General features: G+C 43.7%; 2 protein-coding genes across 16 annotated transcripts in view; one reads left to right on the forward strand and one right to left on the reverse strand.

Annotated features, from left to right (window-relative positions):
* Window positions 1-6,076, forward strand: part of VPS26C (VPS26 endosomal protein sorting factor C) — a 79,952-nt gene extending 73,876 nt beyond the window's left edge. The window contains exon 8 of the mRNA XM_054504097.2: window positions 5,125-6,076. Coding sequence (XP_054360072.2) covers window positions 5,125-5,231 — 107 coding nt within the window. The 3' untranslated portion in view covers window positions 5,232-6,076. The remainder of the gene's footprint in view (window positions 1-5,124) is intronic.
* A 786-nt stretch (window positions 6,077-6,862) lies between these two features.
* TTC3 (tetratricopeptide repeat domain 3) overlaps window positions 6,863-19,751 on the reverse strand; it is a 119,017-nt gene continuing 106,128 nt past the window's right edge. For all 15 annotated transcript variants that reach the window (XM_045902462.3, XM_054504092.2, XM_054504091.2 and 12 more), the window contains 7 exons: window positions 19,137-19,227; window positions 18,625-18,726; window positions 14,765-15,126; window positions 13,073-13,199; window positions 12,751-12,891; window positions 8,667-8,759; window positions 6,863-7,121 (listed from right to left, as the gene is read on the reverse strand). In XM_045902462.3, coding sequence (XP_045758418.1) covers window positions 7,056-7,121; window positions 8,667-8,759; window positions 12,751-12,891; window positions 13,073-13,199; window positions 14,765-15,126; window positions 18,625-18,726; window positions 19,137-19,227 — 982 coding nt within the window. In that variant the 3' untranslated portion in view covers window positions 6,863-7,055. The remainder of the gene's footprint in view (window positions 7,122-8,666; window positions 8,760-12,750; window positions 12,892-13,072; window positions 13,200-14,764; window positions 15,127-18,624; window positions 18,727-19,136; window positions 19,228-19,751) is intronic.

The following is a 19,751-nucleotide window of genomic DNA, read 5'->3' on the forward strand; positions in this document are numbered from 1 at the left end:
CTCTCAAGCCCAAGCCCCAACTCCAACCCCTGCTCCCCAGTGCCCTATCTCTGCCCTGGGGACCTCCTGCCCCTGCACAATCCACCAGAACAAGACCTTCTTGCTCTCCTTAAACACTCAGCAGGTCCTCCCTTGGCCGGCTTTGTTCTTGTTTTAGTTCTGTCCGCACTGCCTGGCCCTCTCCCTCACCTCCATCCCTTTGCCTGGCTCCTCGGGGTTCCACTCAAATGGTCCCTTCTCTGGCCCCTCTAAATTTGTGACCCCTAGCCTCCCATACACACCACCTCATCCCTTTCCTGGCTCTATTTTTCTCTGGTCTACCATATATACTTACTATCATAGTTAATGCCAATCTCCCCTACTGGAACGTTGAAGACTTGACGACAGGCCTCTCTGTTCCCTGTAGTATCTCCTGCGCTCAGAACAATGCCTGCACATGCGAGACATTCAATGAGGGTTTGATGAATGACCGCATGAACCAACGAATAGTGGATGTGCTGTGGTTCGGCAGCTCATCAGTGACCAGGGCCGTGGGGCTTACTCCCAGAAGGCACAGCTCGGATGCCCTGAAACTCCTTGGGAGAAGGTGGACAGGCAGACAAGGTCCTTGTCCTCCAGGAGAGGTCCCTAGTGGGACAGGGAAGGGGGAAGGGAGGAGATGTAGGCTCAGCAGTCTCACAAAGGCCCAGGACACAGGGCTTGATGGCCATGTCTCCCACAGGGAAGGCTTGCAGCAAGGGCTGTGCCCCGGCTTTCAAAGGTCTTGGCCAGTTTAGAGGTTGTGGTAGTTTTTTTTTTTTTTAAGATTTTATTTATTTATTTGAGAGAGAGAGAATGAGAGACAGAGAGCATGAGACGGGGGAGGGTCAGAGGGAGAAGCAGACTCCCCGCCGAGCAGGGAGCCCGATGCGGGACTCGATCCCGGGACTCCAGGATCATGACCTGAGCCGAAGGCAGTCGCTTAACCGACTGAGCCACCCAGGCGCCCGAGGTTGTGGTAGTTTTGAAACTGGAAGCAAAAGCAGTGTGGCCTCCGATGAGGCCCCAGTCAAAGCTGGAGCTCTGCTGGTGCAGCGTCTGGCTGCACAACGTCCAGCTGTTCAGTTGCTTTCTTTTTTCGGAGGCTGTTGGCTCACCCCGCTGGAATGGGGTGGCACTTCGGGACATGAAGCTTGGAGCTGGTGGCAGGTTTCTTGGAACTGGGAGCAGGGAGATCTAAATTAGGACCTTTATATCACACCAAATAAATAGAAGCTGAAGCAGAGGCCTGAAGGAATTAGGCAAAATGCCTGTATACATAACTTCTTGAAAAATGGAGGGGGGAAAAGTTAGAAAACAGAACGGTGTTTATTCACTCAAGTCCCAGGGTATCTGCCGAAAACAATGACACCTCTGTCTGCCACGAACGCACATGTCAGAAAGAGCCAGGCTTTCTCTTTGAGGCGTCCTGCCACAGAAGCCTGGGTAATGAACGCCGAGCGCTTTGTGGTCCAGGCTCTGGTGGAAGATTGAGGGCTGGCCCAATTTCAAGCCGCCTCCTGCCTCCAGGGAGGTAAGAGGAGCCGCCCGCGGCCGGGGGTCGTCCGCATGGTTGCCTCTCGTCTGGCACCCCTGAAGCCCACCTGCTGTGGATTTACCGGTAAGCTCCTGGGGACGGATGGAGGTGAGGGAGAAGGGCCGGGCAGTGCGGACAGGGCCTTGTTTCTCTCTGCAGAGGGGGGCCCGCCGCAGGGCCAGGTGTGACGGGGAACAGTGGCCCTGGGAGGCGCTGCGAAGGGTAAGAGGCGACTCCACCACACACAGTGGCCCGTCTCTGGGCCCGCGTGCCCCAGGCACTGTGGCGAGCAGTCTTCTTCCCAGGACGGCAGTGGACGGGGAGGAGCCCAGGGCGGGGCCCAGGACGGGCAGACAGAAGGCACCTTGGCAGTGAGAATGAGGACCTCGCCAAACGGGCGGCGGCAAGGAACCCGCTCAGCAGAAATCGTCCCAAAGGGCTTATGCATTGAAGTCCCCTAATCACCGTGTCAAATGCGAACTGAGAAGGGCATAAAGGACACCTTCAGCACCCGTAGGCCAACTGTTTCTCCTACAGACAAAACTCCCGCCCCCCACCCCCAGCTTCTCCAGGGGTGGAGGGCAGTAGGAAGCCCCGATACGGAGCATTTGCCCATTTCCACGGTGTAAATACTCCAGCATTGAACAGAGTTGGGACGAGATGCATAGAATCCCACTACACAGTATTTCCACCATACAGATTCTACATACATCAGTAACCCCAAAAGCATAAACTATAGCAATCCTTTGCTTTTTATATAACCGGTAAGTTCACACATTCAATCTTCAATCGTTGTGCAGAACAGCCAGCTCACAAAATCCCTGAAAACTAACGACGGGCTCTTGCTACCTGGGCCGGCGGAAACCAAAGCCAGCGTCCCAGACCTCCCCCCAGGCCAAGGAAGACGGCAAAGCCGGTCCTTGCAGAGAGGATGGTCTTGCTTGCCGGTACCCGGCAACTCCAAGACAATTTGCACTACCTTCCCAGCAAGGTGTGCTCTTGGCTTTTTTTCTCTCAATTCAGCAGCGGTTACAAGTTTGGCATCGGGCTCATATTCTCTACGACCTTCCTGAAGAACCGCTGGCTGGCTGTGGTCATAGCTGGGCGGTGGCGGGAGGCAGCAACCCAAGCAGGGAGCACCTGTTCTGGGGGGAGGGGGTGTAGGTCAGCCCCAGGCCTCTGGTGGGAATTTAGTCTGTCGTGGGGGCCATGTGCACAGGTGTGTGACGAGCCTTTCTAGGAGCTCTGCCCAGAGACCATAGCAATCACTCTGCCTCCTGGGCTCAGGTTTATTATTTCGTTGTTGCTTTTCTCGTGCTCCTGTTTAGTTCTATTGAAAATAACTACAGAAAAGTGCACACATTTTTAAATATACCGCTGCATGAATTTTCCAAATGATCTATTCGGGGAAGCGTCACTCAGCTGAAGAGACCCATTTCCAGAGGTGGACACCCTCGTGCCCCTTCCCCGTCAGCAGCCTCGCCTCAGAGGTAACCGTGACTCTGACCTCCCCTGCTTTGCTTTCTTGTTCTTGAAATTCACATATATGGAATTCTATTCTGGCTGCTTTTGCTCAGTATTCTGTTTGTGCGGGTCAGTGGTGTTGTGTTTAGTGGTAGTTCCTTCCTTTCGTTTCTGAGATGTAATCCATCACATACATGTACCGCAATTTCTCCATTTGGGGTTGTTTCTAGTTTGAGGCTATTAGGAACAAAGCTCATATAAAATTACTTGTACTATTGCGTGCATTTCTGTTAAATGTATGTGAGGGAGTGGGATTGTGTCAAAGGGTACCAGAGCGTTAGCTTTAGTAAATACTGTTATCGTGGGCGCACCAATTTACACTCCCAACTGCGGTGTACGAGAGTTCCAGTCGCTCCTCATCTTCACTAACACTTGGTCATGTCAGTCCTCTTTATTTTACCCATCCTGCAGGTATCTAGCAGGATCTCATTCTGGTTTTTACATTTCCCTGATGATGGGTATTGAATAAATTTGGCTATTAAAATGCTTATTAACTATCTGGATATTTGTGAAGTGGCCAAATTATTTGCTCATTTCTAAATATATTGTCTTTTTATTGATATGCAACACTTACATGTTCTGGGTCCTTTGTTGGATTTCTTTTTCCACTTCCTGGCTTGATTTCTCTCTCAAGGGTAATCTGAGAATGAGTTAATTGTAATGACATTCAATTTCTCTTATTTCTACCCTTACGGAGTTTTTTGTGTCCTAATAAATCTTTGCCTATTCCAAGGCCAGTAAGATTGTCTGTTTTCTTCAGAAGCTTTATTATTTTACTTTCCATACTTAGGACCATGATCCATTTGGAGTTCATGTTTACGTATGGTGTGAGGTCAAGGTTCACTTTTTTCCATATGTACATCCAAAATTACTTTTTCTTATTATTGATGGTTGTCTCATTAGGATTTTGCAGTTCCCAAATGTTAATTCTTGCATTTTTGCTAAATATTTTCTTTTTTTTCCCCTTTTCTTTCACTTTTTAGAGAGTGTGCACACGTGTGTGAGCAGGGGGAGGGGCCGTCAAAGGGAGAGGGAGAATCTTAAGCTGTCTCCACGCCCAGTGTGGAGCCTGTTGGGGGCTCGATCTCATGACCCTGAGATCATGACCTGAGCTGAAATCAAGAGTCAGACACTTAGGGCGCCTGGGTGGCTCAGATGGTTAAGCGTCTGCCTTCGGCTCAGGTCATGATCCCAGGGTCCTGGGATCGAGCCCCACGTCTGGCTCCTGGCTCGGTGGGGAGCCTGCTTCTCCCTCTCCTCTGCCTCTCCCCCTGCTCATGCTGTGTCTCAAATGAATAAAATCTTAAAAAAAAAATCTAGCCTAGTGCCTAGCACATAGTATGTGCTCAATCCACATTCATTTTCACTGGTTTCCAGGCCTTGCCCATCCCTTCCTTCCCAGGAAAGCACTTAAGGTATATGGCCACATGAAGGCAGACAGCCCCTCTCAGATCCTTGGCAGAGTGAAGAGGAGAAAATAAAAAAGGGATTAGACATGGCTGATGATCAACTGTTTTTACAATTGTTCTTTTAATATAGTTCGATTAAAGTTTAGAACACCTAAATGTACTTCCTGTTTCTTTCACGAAGGACCATACTGGAGATGTTTTTGGTCCTCGTTCTGACAGACTTTACTGTCTGCTTCTTATCGGTCTCATCACTGCGTACCTCTTGTGGCAGGAGGACTTCCCACCTTTGCTACCGTCTCTTCTGCCAGCATCTTTTAATCTGTGTCTTCAGCGAGGGTCAACAGACTTAAACAGTTTCGTTGCTTCAGCGCCGTGGTGTCAGCCCTGCCCACATGCCTCCACTATAGTCTTAGGAATTACCTTAAAAATGTAGTAACCTTGTGCGTTGCTAGGGCACGATTTCAATTTTCTATTCAATTTCCCATTATTTTAGCGTAGATTAAGCTGCTCTGCAGAGAAAATAATTTAAACTCTTAGGAATAGTCATTGTTTTTAAGTTATATGTTATTTTGAATTAAATGCTATCAGATTAAAAACACAGACTGATAATACTCGCTTTCTTCAATCATCTCTTAGTGCTCACCAGAAGATTCTCCAAAAGAGAAACCCTACTGCTTGGCCTCAGTTGTCCACGAATCCACAAGCGCCTCAAAGGAAAATGGATACTGAGGAATGTAATTTGATTACCTTCAACATTCTTATATGTGTTCACATAAAATATCTTACATTAGCTAGAACAGTAAGCTATCATCTGTGTATAAACTTTCTATTCACAAATTAAATAGCCAATCACGTGAACTTGAGTTTAGCAACCTTTATTTAGGCACAGAGGCATGTTTTGATCCAGGCTCTAAAATTTTCTAAGATCCTTGGTTACGCTCTTTGGATGTATCATGGCTCTTCTTTTCCAAATGAAGATAATGTATGTGTCCTGAATTTTCTAGTAGAATCCTTTTTAAAAAATACTTGAGAAAAATGGACAAGCATGACAGTAAACTGGTATTTTAGAACGCTCTTTATTTTGAAACTTACACCGGACATGTATAAGGCATGTTCACAATGTTTGTTTGATGTACAAAACACATTTTCTCACTCTCCAGTTGCTCTTCTTTTCCTTTATACCTGCTGCTACAAACTGGTCCCTACATATCTTCCTATCTACAGTTCTCAGTTATTGTGAACATGTAGACAATGTTTCAGGGACCTGCAAGGAGAATCTGCCTCAAAATACAGAGTGAGCATCTATGGACTAAGTCACTAAGACATCAAAACTCACAAGGAACCAAGGCTGAGGAAGATGACCAAATTAGCTCACGAACTTGGGACTGTGAGCTTCCAGGGGAACAAAGAACACAAAGAAAAACATTTTTTTGATGTCTGAGAGAAATGGAATGTGTCCAGAATTCATGTTTCTATATTTACGACTGTCTACAAGTCACTAAAGAGATCTAATATTTTAACAGATTCTAATGCAGTTAAAGTTTTGTTCTCACACCACAGTACAAGAGTGCATGCATTACTTCACACAGATGTCAAACACGGAACAAGTGAAACAGGGGCACCTCAGGATTGTCTAATTACACAAGTGCCTCTTTCTTTGGTGGGATAAGGGAGGGAAATGACGGTGACTGTTTCCCTATGGCACCTACTATGTGTTAGACAGAGATACCCAAACATTTGTCATCTAACTCATGAAGAAGGACAAATGGGGCTGGTAAGAGTAAGATATTCAAAGAACAAGCTCCAAATGTAGCATGGGGGTGATGAATATTTAGCCTCAATTTTCAGGGCAAAAAAAAGTCTTGGCTGATACTAATAAGAAAGTATTTGTAATTGATTTTCAAAAATCAGATTATATCTTTTAGGTGATGAAAAATAAGCTCTTTTATAAAGAGCCATTTATTCTACTGGGGGGAATAAAACAATGAAATGAAAAAGCAAAATCACATGGTGTTTCATGAAAAGGAGATTTAAATCTTTTGGTTTAAATCAGCCAGTATGTTACCACTTACTACACATTATTAAAATGTGTTTGCTTAAGCCCATTTAAATGCAGAATCTTTGAGGAAAAATGTAGGCATGTTATGAGGAATATTGACTTGTAAAAATTTTAACCTGGGGCACTTTAATAGGTCAGAATACTTTAAATTCAAGTACTGCTTTGAGGTGCTCGTAACACTTCCCAAAAGAAGCCTTCCATCTCAGAGAGCACCTCTGTAAGAAGCCCCAACAATTTAGGAATGTGGCTACACATAATTTTATTAGCCACTATTTGCTATTATCGAAGTGTTTAATAAGAGCAGGGAAATTACTATCAACTGTATTAAAGATTTCCATTTATTAGCACTGTGACACACAGTGCAAAGAATCTCAAATGTTTGCTTTTTATACCAGAAGTAATATATTGTTGTTCTTCCAATTCAACAAACCAGTAAATTACTCTTCAGTGAACTGTGACTACCTAGAAAAGCAGGCTGACCTCTTCCAGAAGGTGCCGGCTGTTCTTCTTACAGGAGATCCTGATCAAGGCAGGCTGGGCAAGTGCTCTGCCCTTTCAGCCACTGCTTAAAGCACTGAAAATGAGAAAACGAAATCAGTGTCTTCAGGAACACGTGGGGCCTCAGCTCTCCTGTGCTGTTCCTCAACAGACATGGCTAAGTTCACCTCCAAGTCTGGTGGCGCCTGGAGCTGCCCAACACTCAGGAACACTGAAGCCTACTCAAGCGAGGAGTGTGCCCCGAGCCCTAGGAACCAATCATTTGCCTCAGAATCTGACCCATGGACTCTGGGCCTCTGACCTATCTCAGGGGGATGGCCTTGCCCCTCCACTTTCCCTACACTCCGGCTTCATTCTTGGCATTTCATTCCAGGCATCGGCATTTTCTTGGTCCTGGGACTCACCCAATTTTTAACTGATCCTCTCTCTGCCTGGTCTTGATTCTTGTACATCCCACCAGCCTCCACACCACAGCCTTGACTGGAACCTGTCTACCATCGTGGTCCCAAGTTGCTGTGGCTGCCTGTTGCTGCTGAGAGCTGTGTGTGTGTGTTAAGTCTGAGAGCCCAGGCACAACACCCTATACCTGCAGGAGACAGGCCATGCAAGAGACTGCAAGCTGTCTTGACTCCTCCTACTAAGTGTATTGTATCTATCCCTTTTTCCAAGGGATTAATAAACTGACATGGCAGAGACCTGATCTATTCCAACCAGAAGGAGGGATACAGAATGAATGCCCACAGCACCCAAAATATTTACCCAAAGATCTTGGAAGGGTACAAGCCAGAATCTCCCAGGATCAGGCACAATGGGCCCAGTTAGGTTTAGCTTTTCTCCTCTAAAGTGTTAAACTTACTTCATATACTGCACTAAATTGACAAAATGCTGCACTGTGCATCCATTCAGCCATGTGTGTAAGAAATTACCTTTTAAGAAACAAATACTGTTTTGAATTTCAGCACCAACATATTTGAGGGAGCCGACTAGGACTGCTCTCCTCCACCCATGATGTGATGATGGAAAGGACAGTGCGCAAAACTGCACACCCTAGACCCCAGGAGGCCTCTCCCCCTTTCCACAGCAGCAATCTTTGGAAAGGGAGACAATGAACACCGGCACAAGGAGGCTTATACAGAAAATGCTTTGAAAACTCAAGTACTGACACCTATGAAAAAAAGTCCCTTTTTGGGGCACCTGGGTGGCTCAGTCGTTAAGTGTCTGCCTTCGGGTCCTGGGATCGAGCCCCGCATCGGGCTCCTTGCTCAGCAGGGAGTCTGCTTCTCCCTCTCTCTGCTGCTACCCCCGCCTGTGCTCTCTCTCTCTGACAAATAAATAAATAAAATCTATAAAAAAGGGGGGGCGCCTGGGTGGCTCAGTTGTTAAGTGTCTGCCTTCTGCTCAGGTCATGATCTCAGGGTCCTGGGCTCGAGCCCTGCATCGGGCTCCTTGCTCAGCGGGAAGCCTGCTTCTCCTTCTCCCGCTCCCCCTGCTTGTGTTCCCTCTCTCGCTGTGCCTCTCTCTGTCAAATAAATAAAATCTTAAAAGAAAAGGCCCCTTTTTATTTTCAAAATACTTAATAGTCAAAATTCATGATATGAGGATGGCTGAAGAGAATTCTTACCCCTTTGTGAAACCTGTGCCCACATTTTAGCACACGCACATTTTTGGATTTGAATACCTCACGGCATAGTTCACAGGAAGCTGCACCCGATGCCTGTGGAAACAAACGTATCCCCGTAATGAAGAATAGCTAAATTCCTTTTTACTACACAAGCTCTTCCTACAAGTGGCCTTTATACACTTGCGTCATTAAGGTGGCAAATTACTCCCAATTATAGCTAAGCAGGCTGAGGGAACGACTTAGTTTTTAACAGCATTTCTTAAGAAAAATTACAAACATACAAAATAAAAAAATATACCTTTAAAGTTCTAATTTTCTCACAGAAAAAAATGTTTTATATGGCTAATAAGTTCCCAGGAAATTATTATAAATTTCTAATTATCCCACCCCACACCCAAACTACGGTATGAATATTATAAATTAATCATTCATCTATTTATCTAACAGCTGGGGACAGAAACATAAATTATGACACATCCACACTATGGACTATTACGGGGTTAACTGAAATCATGATGGAAGTCCACAATCCCTGACACACAAAGCTGGTGACGACAATCCTCTGAATAAAAAGGTTACAAAGGTTACAGGTTACAAAACAGTACATATCATATAGCCACATAATTGATTTTTTTGAAATAAAGATAACGGGTGGAGAGAGAGATACCTTGTAAAGAGCCTGGAAAGATATAGAATGTGAACAGCAGTTACTTTCAGTTAAGAGATTTAACTTTTTTCTTTGCTATTTTCTAAAGTTTCTATGAATGTGGATTACGTGTGCAAATCAAAACAAAACAAACTGATGGCTCATTCAGCAAACATCCGTGGTCAGGGATTGTGCGGGGCGCGAGGGCACAGAGCTGAATGGGAGAGTTTCTGGCTCGGGCAGCACACAGTCTGGTGAGCACAGACAGCATTTTCTGTGAAAGCAGAGTTGGAGTGCCACCCAGGACACCATGCACAAGCTCCCCCCACAAATCACAGCACCTACCCACGCTGCACCATTATTTTCCACTCCTCCTCCCCTCCAAACTCTGAGCACCCTGAAGGCAAGGAAGGAGCCCTGTTCATCTATATCCTTAGCAAATGGCAAAGAACCTGGCCCCAGAATGATTCTCCATCAACTGTCAGGCGAGTGAATGAGAGCAGCCCTGGCCATGGGATTAAGGTCAGGGATGCAGATGGGGACAGTGCCTAAAGGCTCTGAAGACCCTGAACTGCTGAATGGGGTTTTCTTTCTCTCCCCTAGCATTGATGGGGTAGATACAGTAGAATGAGGGGCTCTAGCTCCACTCTGCGGCCCGATGGGAGGGTCAGGGAGCAATGGAAGTGTCAGTCCCAGGGAAGGGCAGATTAAGACCTCTGTAAAGCTCAGAGCTAGGTTTGGCTTGAAAAACCCAGTTAACTTGATTTATTTTTATTAGCATGAAAAGATGGGCACATACATTTCTAAGTGAAAAAAAAAAGACACAAAAAGTATTTATAGTTTTGACTAAATTCATATATACACACACATACAAAAGAGGTTAGAAAAACACATACCAATATCATAATACTGGTTACCTTAGGGGGTGGGTTTTGGGGTTCTTTAAAGGCTTTTTATTTGTATTTCCTACCATGAACACATACTGCTTTTGTAATTTGAAAAGATAAAGCAAACTACTTTTAATTTTTAAAAAAACTACCTATAATTATCAAACTAAGTCCCAGTTTGAATACATATTTTTCTTGTAAGTCAGCTTTTACAACTTTATCATCATCAACAACAACCATGAAGCAGAAAGTAATCTCTCTCCTGAAGGTGACTGCATTCTATGTGTGTGTTGGGGGGGGGGGGGGTGGCAGGTGTCGGTGAGGATGCTCTGAGAATTCAGCCTGGTTGGAGGACCACCCAGCACCTGGCCAGCCAGTCAGCAGCCTGGGGAGAGGGAGGCACTCCAGCCAGGTCTTGCAGGAAAGCTCTGCGTGCTCATAAACTCTCTCATTGGAGTTAGATGCTCTGGGAAATGAGTATATATGGTTTGGAAAATAGCCAAAGAACAGTGGAAAATGAAAATGTACAGGAGGAATACAAACATTAAGTTCACACAAAGATTCACTGCGTAGTTCAAGTCAGCAAACAAGTACTCTGTGCAATCATGCATCGCTGACTCCACTATGGGGCCAGAAACTCTTCTAATTTTCATTTCATCTAAACTCTGATACCAGGGTGCCTGGGTGGCTCAGTCGGTTAAGCATCTGCCTTTGGCTCAGGTCATGATCGAGTCCTGCACTGGACTCCCTGCTAAGCGGGGAGTCTGCTTCTCCCCCTCACTCTGCTCCTCCCCCAGCCTTGTGCTTGCTCGCTCTCTCTCTCAAATAAATAAATAAAACCTTTAAAAAAATAAACTCTGATATCACAGTTGGACAAAAGGGAAGAACATGCTTTATACCAGAACTCAATCCGGAGCTCACAGCCCTGAATGGCCTCTTTCAACCACGTTTGGTTCCTACTACACAGTCCCTAGCATCGGCTGGCTCCATGTGGTGAGGATTAGGGAATTACATGCTACACACCCAGATCAAATGAGGAATGCTGGCAAGCTGCATGAATCATCTGTGCCTCAGTTTCTTCATTATAAAATAAAGACAATTACAGTACCTTATCAATTGAGATCATAGATACCACAGTATTTTATAAAAAGATCTATGTAAACGTAACATTCTTATTGTCCAAAAGAACAAAAAACATTTTAAATCCGTATATCAAATTAAGGCAAGTTTAGCCCATAAGATCAAGGTTCCAGTGTCCCCCCAACCCCCTCCAGGCACTCAAGGGGAGGGAGAGGGGAAGCAACCAGACTTGCGTGAATACAGAGCTTGACTCTGGTCATTCTATTCTAGCACTTCATCCAGACAACAGCCTGAACAAGCAGATATGATATTAGCTCACAGTGTTACTAAGTGACAGAACCAAGTCTGGGATTCCAAAGCCCATGGTGGCATGGAATAAAATGATTCAAAAATCATTTTCCCCAACTATTCAAATTATCACACTTACTATAAAAAATTAACTTGTATTTGACTGCCAGTAGGCCCAGTTCCCAAAATGTGGCCAGAGCTCTCCTGGTCTCTCTAGTGCAGGGGCTTCTCCCAACAGGGACCCATAGGTACCCACAAAAGCAGAGATGTTCTAATGGAACACTTAAGTACATCTAAATTTGGTCTCTAATATTCTTTAAAAATTTATTTATTTGAGAAAGAGAGAGTGCACACGAGTAAGGGAGGGGAGAGGGAGAGAGAGAATCTCAAGCAGACTCCCCGCTGAGAGCAGAGCCTGTCAAGGGGCTTGATGTCACCACCCTGAGATCATGACCTGAGCCGAAATCAAGAGTCCATGCTTAAGTGACTAAACCACCCAAGGACCTCTAATTTTTTTTTTTTTTTAAAGATTTTATTTATTTATTTGAGAGAGAGAGAATGAGAGACAGAGAGCATGAGAGGGAGGAGGGTCAGAGGGAGAAGCAGACTCCCCGCTGAGCAGGGAGCCCGATGTGGGACTCGATCCCGGGACTCCAGGATCATGACCTGAGCTGAAGGCAGTCGCTTAACCAACTGAGCCACCCAGGCGCCTCTCTAATTTTTTTTTTTAAAGTAGGCTCCATGCCCAACATGGGGCTCAAACTCACAACCCCAAGATCAAGAGTTGCACACTCTACCAACTGAGCCAGCCAGGGGCCCCTGGTTTCTAATTTTAAGATCAAACAAATTAGGTCTAGAAATGAAAAGAATGGGGCTAAATCATGGATTAACTATTTTGTCTCCTTCTTGTTCTTCATTAAAAAAACAAAACTGAGGGGCGCCTGGGTGGCTCAGTCGTTAAGCGTCTGCCTTCGGCTCAGGTCATGATTCCAGGGTCCTGGGATCGAGCCCCGCATCGGGCTCCCTGCTCGGCGGGAAGCCTGCTTCTCCCTCTCCCACTCCCCCTGCTTGTGTTCCCTCTCTCGCTGTCTCTCTCTGTCAAATAAATAAATAAAATCTTTAAAAAAACCCAAAAAACCAAAAAAACCAAAACTGACTCCATTGTCACACATATAACACTCACAGGGATATCTTCTGTCTTCTGTCCCTTGGTTTTGGGCGATGGTCCAGCAATTATGGAGGGTGGGCCCTGGGAGGCCCTGGTCACAGAAGCAGCAGAGCTGGGCTCAGACAACTTCTTGTCTTTTCCTGAATTTGAATTTGGCTAGAGAGATAATGTGGGCAGGGAGAGAAGCAAGTTTAGTAACCCAAATCTTCTGTCTTTACTGAAGTGCTCTCCATATTTTGGTTGGATACATTTTTTTTTTTTGCTTTTTATAATTCTTATATTTTATAAATAAAGTGGACCATATTATTGTATTATTGTATCTGGATGAAACACTGACCTTTTTCTTTTTCTGTTCATCTAGAATGTGTTCTGTCACTCTTTGGACAATTTCATCAATACTCAATCCTGAGAGCGAGTTCTTATTCTTGTTTCGCACTTTTTTAATAAAACCAGCAAGCTCGGTGCTAAAAAGAGGAAGTGGAGATAAATGACAAGAGAAAGTCAAAGTTTTCTACTGTGGAGAAATATTATGTGCTAATATTAACCCAACAGCTATAAGAAACAAACCCAATACATACAAACAAAACTAAACAATAGCAACTGTAGATAAAGGCAAGAGAATCACTCTTTCCAAGTAGTTATAAAAATTCCAATACTATTTCTAAATATTTATTTTACTAGAATTTCAAAGTAACAGAACAGTTTACCTGCTAGATCCATTTGGGATATCCGTATCTACTTTGAAACCAGATTTCGTATAGGCTGGATGTACTGCAGCTTTATGCTAAATCACTGATTGATCAGATAACATTGGTTCTGACTTGAAATCAGTAAAACCTCTTTTTACCTAAGGGGAAACTAGATTTGTTGACTGCCTCCCTTAAAAAAACCCTGACAACAAGGTTTTCAAAGCCTGAATGTTTCACAAGTACCAGTGGATGGAATTAAACCATTAATCAACAGGAACTTGATATATGAAGCACTAACACCTCAAATGTTTTCATTTTCAGAAAAGTAGGATGCATTTCTATTCAGTTGTTTAAACTCTCCCAAATTTAGTCAGGATTGCAAACCATTTTATTTGTAAGGTACTTTTGGTAATTATAATGAGCATTTTTACAATTGGCATGGGAACTGCTACTGAGGGAACTTACAAGTTTCTCAAACTTAGGCTAACTACGCCCACAGACATACACTTATTCTCAATGAGGCAGTCCTCCACAACAGATGCAAAACATTAAATCTGGCCAATCATAATTTAACCACTACTTTGTTTCAAAAGTGTAATTTCAAAACTTATAGTATCGTATCAAAGACAGAAATAACATGGGACAGAGTACAGAGGGTCATTCTGGGATGTGACTTCCTCTCTTCCTAGCTGTATCCCTGAGGAATGCCTTCACCGCTTCTCTCCTTGGCTGAGACAGGGAGCACCTCTGATCCCTCATACCAACCTGCAGATCGAGGTCAGAGGCTGCCATGCAAATGCTCGCCGGCTTAGATAAAGCAGCGCTCCCCACCGTCACAGGACCCTCTGTTAACACACCCACAGTCCTGACTCACTATCAAATCACACCTGGTCATTCCAACTTCACACCTCTAACAAATCAGAGGTGCTATTTAGCAAGGTGTAAGTTCTTGCCACCCTTCTTGCTAGCTGGTATTTCTCCCCCCAAATGATACGAAACAAATGTTTTGCAGTTTTGTTTTTCATTTAGGGATTGCATACTAGGACTGGAGCATGTTACTGATCTCATCAATATCTCAGCAAATTGCCCTGGGTTCTGATGAGTGTAGAGTAACCAGGAGTCAGTGTTTTCAATCTAGAAACACACATCAAAAAGTTGGTTTGAAAATGCTCACCTCTATGTTTACAAAAAAAGAAAAAAAGGTAGCACCTGTCTTTTCTGAGTAAAACAACTATGGAGTGGTTTCCACTTCAGCCCCTAACTGGCCATAATGTTATCTGATCAGGAAACCTCAGTTCAATAAAGTATTTAACAGAGTCACAGACATTTTATATCCCTACCTGTTGTAACATGGGAATACCACTGACAGGTGCTCGATAATACTATTAAACGGCTTTTTTGGAGACTGGCTTGAGCGGGTAGCACGTCCTGGAAGAATAGGTGGTTTCTGATCAGCCACAAGGCTTTGTTTTGGCGGAGTTTCCTGGCCCGTGATCTTACACTCTGGCAGCTGGGTGACTTCAGGCTGACAGGAGAGCGATCCTGTTAACGGTGGAGAGGAAGCCCCCACTGGGCCATCATTGGCAGAGACCAGACTTGAATCCTTAGCAACTGCTGTTTGGTTTCCAGTCCCATGACTTGTAGAAGTGGAGGTTCCATGATCTTCATGACCTGAAGACTCTGGAAGTACCATAGGAGGAATCTGGGAAGAATATACCATAGTCCTTGGATCACTAAGAGAAACATCTGTGGATAAAGACTGACGATTAAGCAGACTATAATAAAACCTGGGTGCTCAAGTGCACAGGAAACTTGAATACAATAAATTAAAGTTTTGTTTTTAAAAAACCGCTGATCACCTTCACTTTAAAATGAGCTCTCCTGGGCTCCACACTGCTGGCCTCCCTCCCACCTCTCCGCAGCCCCTTCCCAGGCTCTCCCTACAGTTCTTAATGCTTGTCTGTGCCTTAATGTGGACGCTCCTTAGGATGCCTCTGGGCGGCGGGGGTGGAGATTCACATTCTTCCCCAGGACATTTCACGTTCCTTCATGACTCAGTAACTGTGTGCTTGGTACTGATAATGTCCACTTTTTAAAAGATTCTAGTCTTGAATGTTCTCCTGAGATCCCAAACTGCAAATCCAAACTTCCTCTTAGGCAAATCCAAGGCCACTTAAACTCGTGTCTTCAAAATCAGGCTCGGCTCAGTCTCCGACCCTGCTCTTCCTTGGGTGTCCACCTCACGGATAGAAAACCAGATTTGTCTTGACTCCCCAAAATAAGCACACCGTGCCCCCCATCTCACAAGCAGTACAGTTATTTCCACTGTTCATCCTAAATACGTCTCAAATCTGCTCTCTCCCTCCAGCCCGACTCCCACTCTCTAATCCGGGACACAGCTGCTGACAGTGAGCCCCTCTCCCAGTTCTCCATACCGTGGGCCAGCTGATGGCATCTCCTTACTTGAAACCTATATTGGCTTCTTAGTGACCTCAGGAAAAGTCAAACTGCTGAACACACCTTACAGAATAAGTAAGGCTCCCTTGGTTCTGGCCCCTGGGTATTTTTATGATTTTTCTCACCAAAGCCCCCCTCTATCATACTGAACTTCTTTTATATCCATGAAAGAAGTATTCTCTGTTTTTCTAGCCTCCAAATATGCTGTTTCTTGCATTTGAAATACTCTGACCCTCCAAATATCACACTGTCCACCCCTTCTCAAACACACACCCATGTCTTCCTTTTGCCTGGTAATTCCTATTCCAGATCTCTGACTCACTGAGACCTCCAACAGGGAATCTTCTGCTGAGGCCTAGACCTCTAGGTTAGGTTAACCCCTCCTAATATATGCTGCTATAGCATTTTATGCTCCTATGAAAAACCGTGGCACACTTTACTTATAATTATGGGCTTAATAACTCTCTTTTCCCAAACTCATATGCCCTTTGAGGGAATAGACCATATCTAATCTTGATCACCACTAAATACCCAATGAATGAATGGGGGAGAAATAACACACAAAGCTAATGGCCTTTAGGGATACTTATTACTTAAGTTCCTGGAACCCTAAGAGTTCCCAAGGCTTAGATATTAAAATTCTTTTGTGTATTTATAAAATTACATAAGCTACAACTAAAAATTAATAGCAAATATTCTACTGAGATCTCACATTTTTTTTCCCTTCCATGTCTACCATAAGAACTTAGAAACACACTCTCTCTCCAAAAGAAAAAAAAAGAAAAAAAAAAGAGGGGGTGCCTGGGTGGCGCAGTCAGTTGAGCATCTGACTCTTGGTTTCAGCTCAGGTTGTGATCTCAGGGTTGTGAGACAGAGCCCTGCCTCAGGCTCTGCATTCAGCATGGAGTCTGCTTGTGACTCTCCCTCTGTCCCTCCCCACCACACTCTCTCTCAAATACATGAATCTTTTTTTTTTTTTTTTAAAGATTTTATTTATTTATTTGACAGAGACACAGCGAGAGAGGGAACACAAGCAGGGGGAGTGGGAGAGGGAGAAGCAGGCTCCCTGCTGAGCAGGGAGCCCGATGTGGGACTCGATCCCAGGACCCTGGGATCATGACCTGAGCCGAAGGCAGTCGCTCAATTGACTGAGCCACCCAGGTGCCCCACAAATACATAAATCTTAAAAAAAAATAAAGAACTTAGAAACATTATAAATGATAAGTGATCTTTAATTCTACATCAAACTCTACTTCTTACTCAGTTCAATGGAGAGAAAAATGTGTTTCTATGGAGAGAAGAAAATGGATCCCAATAGAGTATTTTACTCAGTTCAAGGTGGCCAAACTTTTTAATTTTTTTTTTTAAAGATTTTATTTATTCATTTGAGACACAGAGATAGAGAGAGAGAGAGCATGAGCAGGGAGAGAGGCAGAGGGAGAAGGAGAAGCAGGCTCCCCACTGAGCCAGGAGCCCAATGTGGGGCTCGATCCCAGAACCCCGGGATCATAACCTGAACCGAAGGCAGATGCTTCACCATCCGAGCCACCCATGCGCCCCCTTTTTAATGTTTTAAAAACATTTTTTGGCAGGTGAAACCACAATAAGCTTGTATGCTTAGTATGCAAAGTACTGGCTAGAGAGAGACTTTCAAGATCAGGCTCCTGAGTGTAGTCACCTATGGTAAGGAGACTGAATGTACATGACAGAAGGGTTACAGGGTGGGGCACAAATGTGGGCAGCCTTGACTGGGCTTTTAGGGAGAGGCAGAAGGTGGAGAGTGAGGTTGGTGCTCCAGGCTGGGGAACATCCCAGATAAAGGTCTGGCAGTGGCAGGAAGGTGCAAATCAGGACCTAAGGAAAATAGGCTCCTTATAGCAGACTATTTCACAACCAGAAGTTTTTAATGTTGTGCCAAAATATTCTGAAACCTACCTCTAATCAACTCTTGAATAGAGCCCTTCTTTAAATTCTTACAGTCTGATCTCCTTTGGTCTGAATTCTTTTCAATTTGGTATCGGCTGAGCATCTGCTCTGTGTCCAAATAAGAAATATGTACCCCAGAATACAATAAAGGGATACTAGGTGGAGCCATATTTTAAAGTCCACCATATAGAACTAATCTTTTACTTTACTGTGCTGCATATTTTAAAACACAAAGCGATGTTTGGCAAACACTATTATTCAAAAGATTCAGCAAATACCTCAAACTAGCAATAAAATATGACAGATCAGACCAACAAAACCTTTGTATGTCTCAGATATAGCACTTTTTAGTCTGTATTTGATGAAAAAACAAATCTTAATTTTGGTCTTATGCCTGCAAGTATCTAGGAATAAGACTATATCTTAGGTGGTATTTGTAGAGAGAGCTGGTCTAAATCACAGGCAACTGATCCTCTTGGATTATTCGTTCACACGTAGAAAACACACACACCAGCATCCAGAAAAGAAAGCAATGTACCAGCCCTGTGTTTACTTCAGTCCCATCCTCAAGACACTGATGCAGAAAGACTCATCCAGTTATATAAGAATGTTTATTATTAAGCTTAAAGGGCTAACCAGTAGCACCAATAATAAAACATTAAGGTAACTTATTAATCCATCTCATCCCCACTCCTAGAATACAAACAAAAATCTACTCTGGCCAAATAAGAAAGAAACTATGGTTTACTATTGTTTTCTTTTCTTCACACACACAAAAAGAAAAAAGAAAGAAAAAAAGAAGGTGTGACAGACTTACTGTGCTACAGATGGGAAATGAAAGCTCAGGAATCTGCACTTTAGGAAGTTCACTGAGCCGAGAGCCATTTTTAACTGCCTGTATTTGTTCTTCATACTGAGACTGTAGGTAGAAGGAAAAGTGTTAAGTTCTTCTAATAAATTCTCATAAAGAATCACAACTGTCAATTCTTACTATATATTTACAAATGGTTGACAGTCTTTCAGGAATATAACAGAGATGCAAAGTATCAGAACAATTATTTCTTTAAAAAAGTTCAAAATAAGACCTCATTAATAGGAATGCTCTACAGCCTTATCAAATATAACTTCTCTAATTTTCTCAATTACAGGCAGAGTTTAAGACAGCTAATTAAAAAAACAGCATTATTTTCAGGAAAAACTCTTAATAATTACAACAAAAAATATATATTACCTTTAACAGCTCAACAAAAAGTTTCAGTGACATTCATTTCTCCTGAGAACTATAATCATATCGGTTTTGATAGAATTACAAAATATTTTATGACTTACCTTTGCTTTCACGATTTCTTTTCTAACCTTAGAAAGAAACGATTCCCATGAATGTACATCTGACTCCATATCAGGGTAAGCTGCAGAATCACTGAAAAAGAAAAACATGGAACTGCTTAATGTCTACTTCAGATATGTTTTTAAAAGTTAAAAACACTACAGTGCAAATGAAAACAAATATAAGATATATATGTATATATATTAAAGATTTTATTTATTTGACAGGGACAGAGTGAGAGAGAAAGAGCACAAGCAGGGGGAGTGGCAGGCAGAGGGAGAGGGAGAAGTAGGCTCCCGGCTGAGCAAGGAGTCCAACATGGGGCTCAATCCCAGAACCCCGGGATCACGAAATGAGCTGAAGGCTGATGCTTAACTAATTTAGCCACCCAGGGGCCCCAGAAAGATATATTTAACATGATCACACACACAAAACTATTTTTTTAAAAGATTTATTTATTTCAGAGACTGCGCAAGAGTGCTCACGTGTTGGGGGAGGGGCAGAGGGAGAGAATCTTCAAGCAGACTCCCCACTGAGCGTGGAGCCCGACAGGGGACTCAATCTCATAACCCTGAGATCATGACCTGAGCAGAAATCAAGAGTCAGATGCTTAACAG

Source organism: Mirounga angustirostris, unplaced genomic scaffold (assembly GCF_029215605.1).
Source record: "Mirounga angustirostris isolate CCGP_5_RB_7025 unplaced genomic scaffold, mMirAng1.0.hap1 SCAF_1, whole genome shotgun sequence".
In the NCBI taxonomy this organism is placed as follows: Eukaryota; Metazoa; Chordata; class Mammalia; order Carnivora; family Phocidae; genus Mirounga; species Mirounga angustirostris.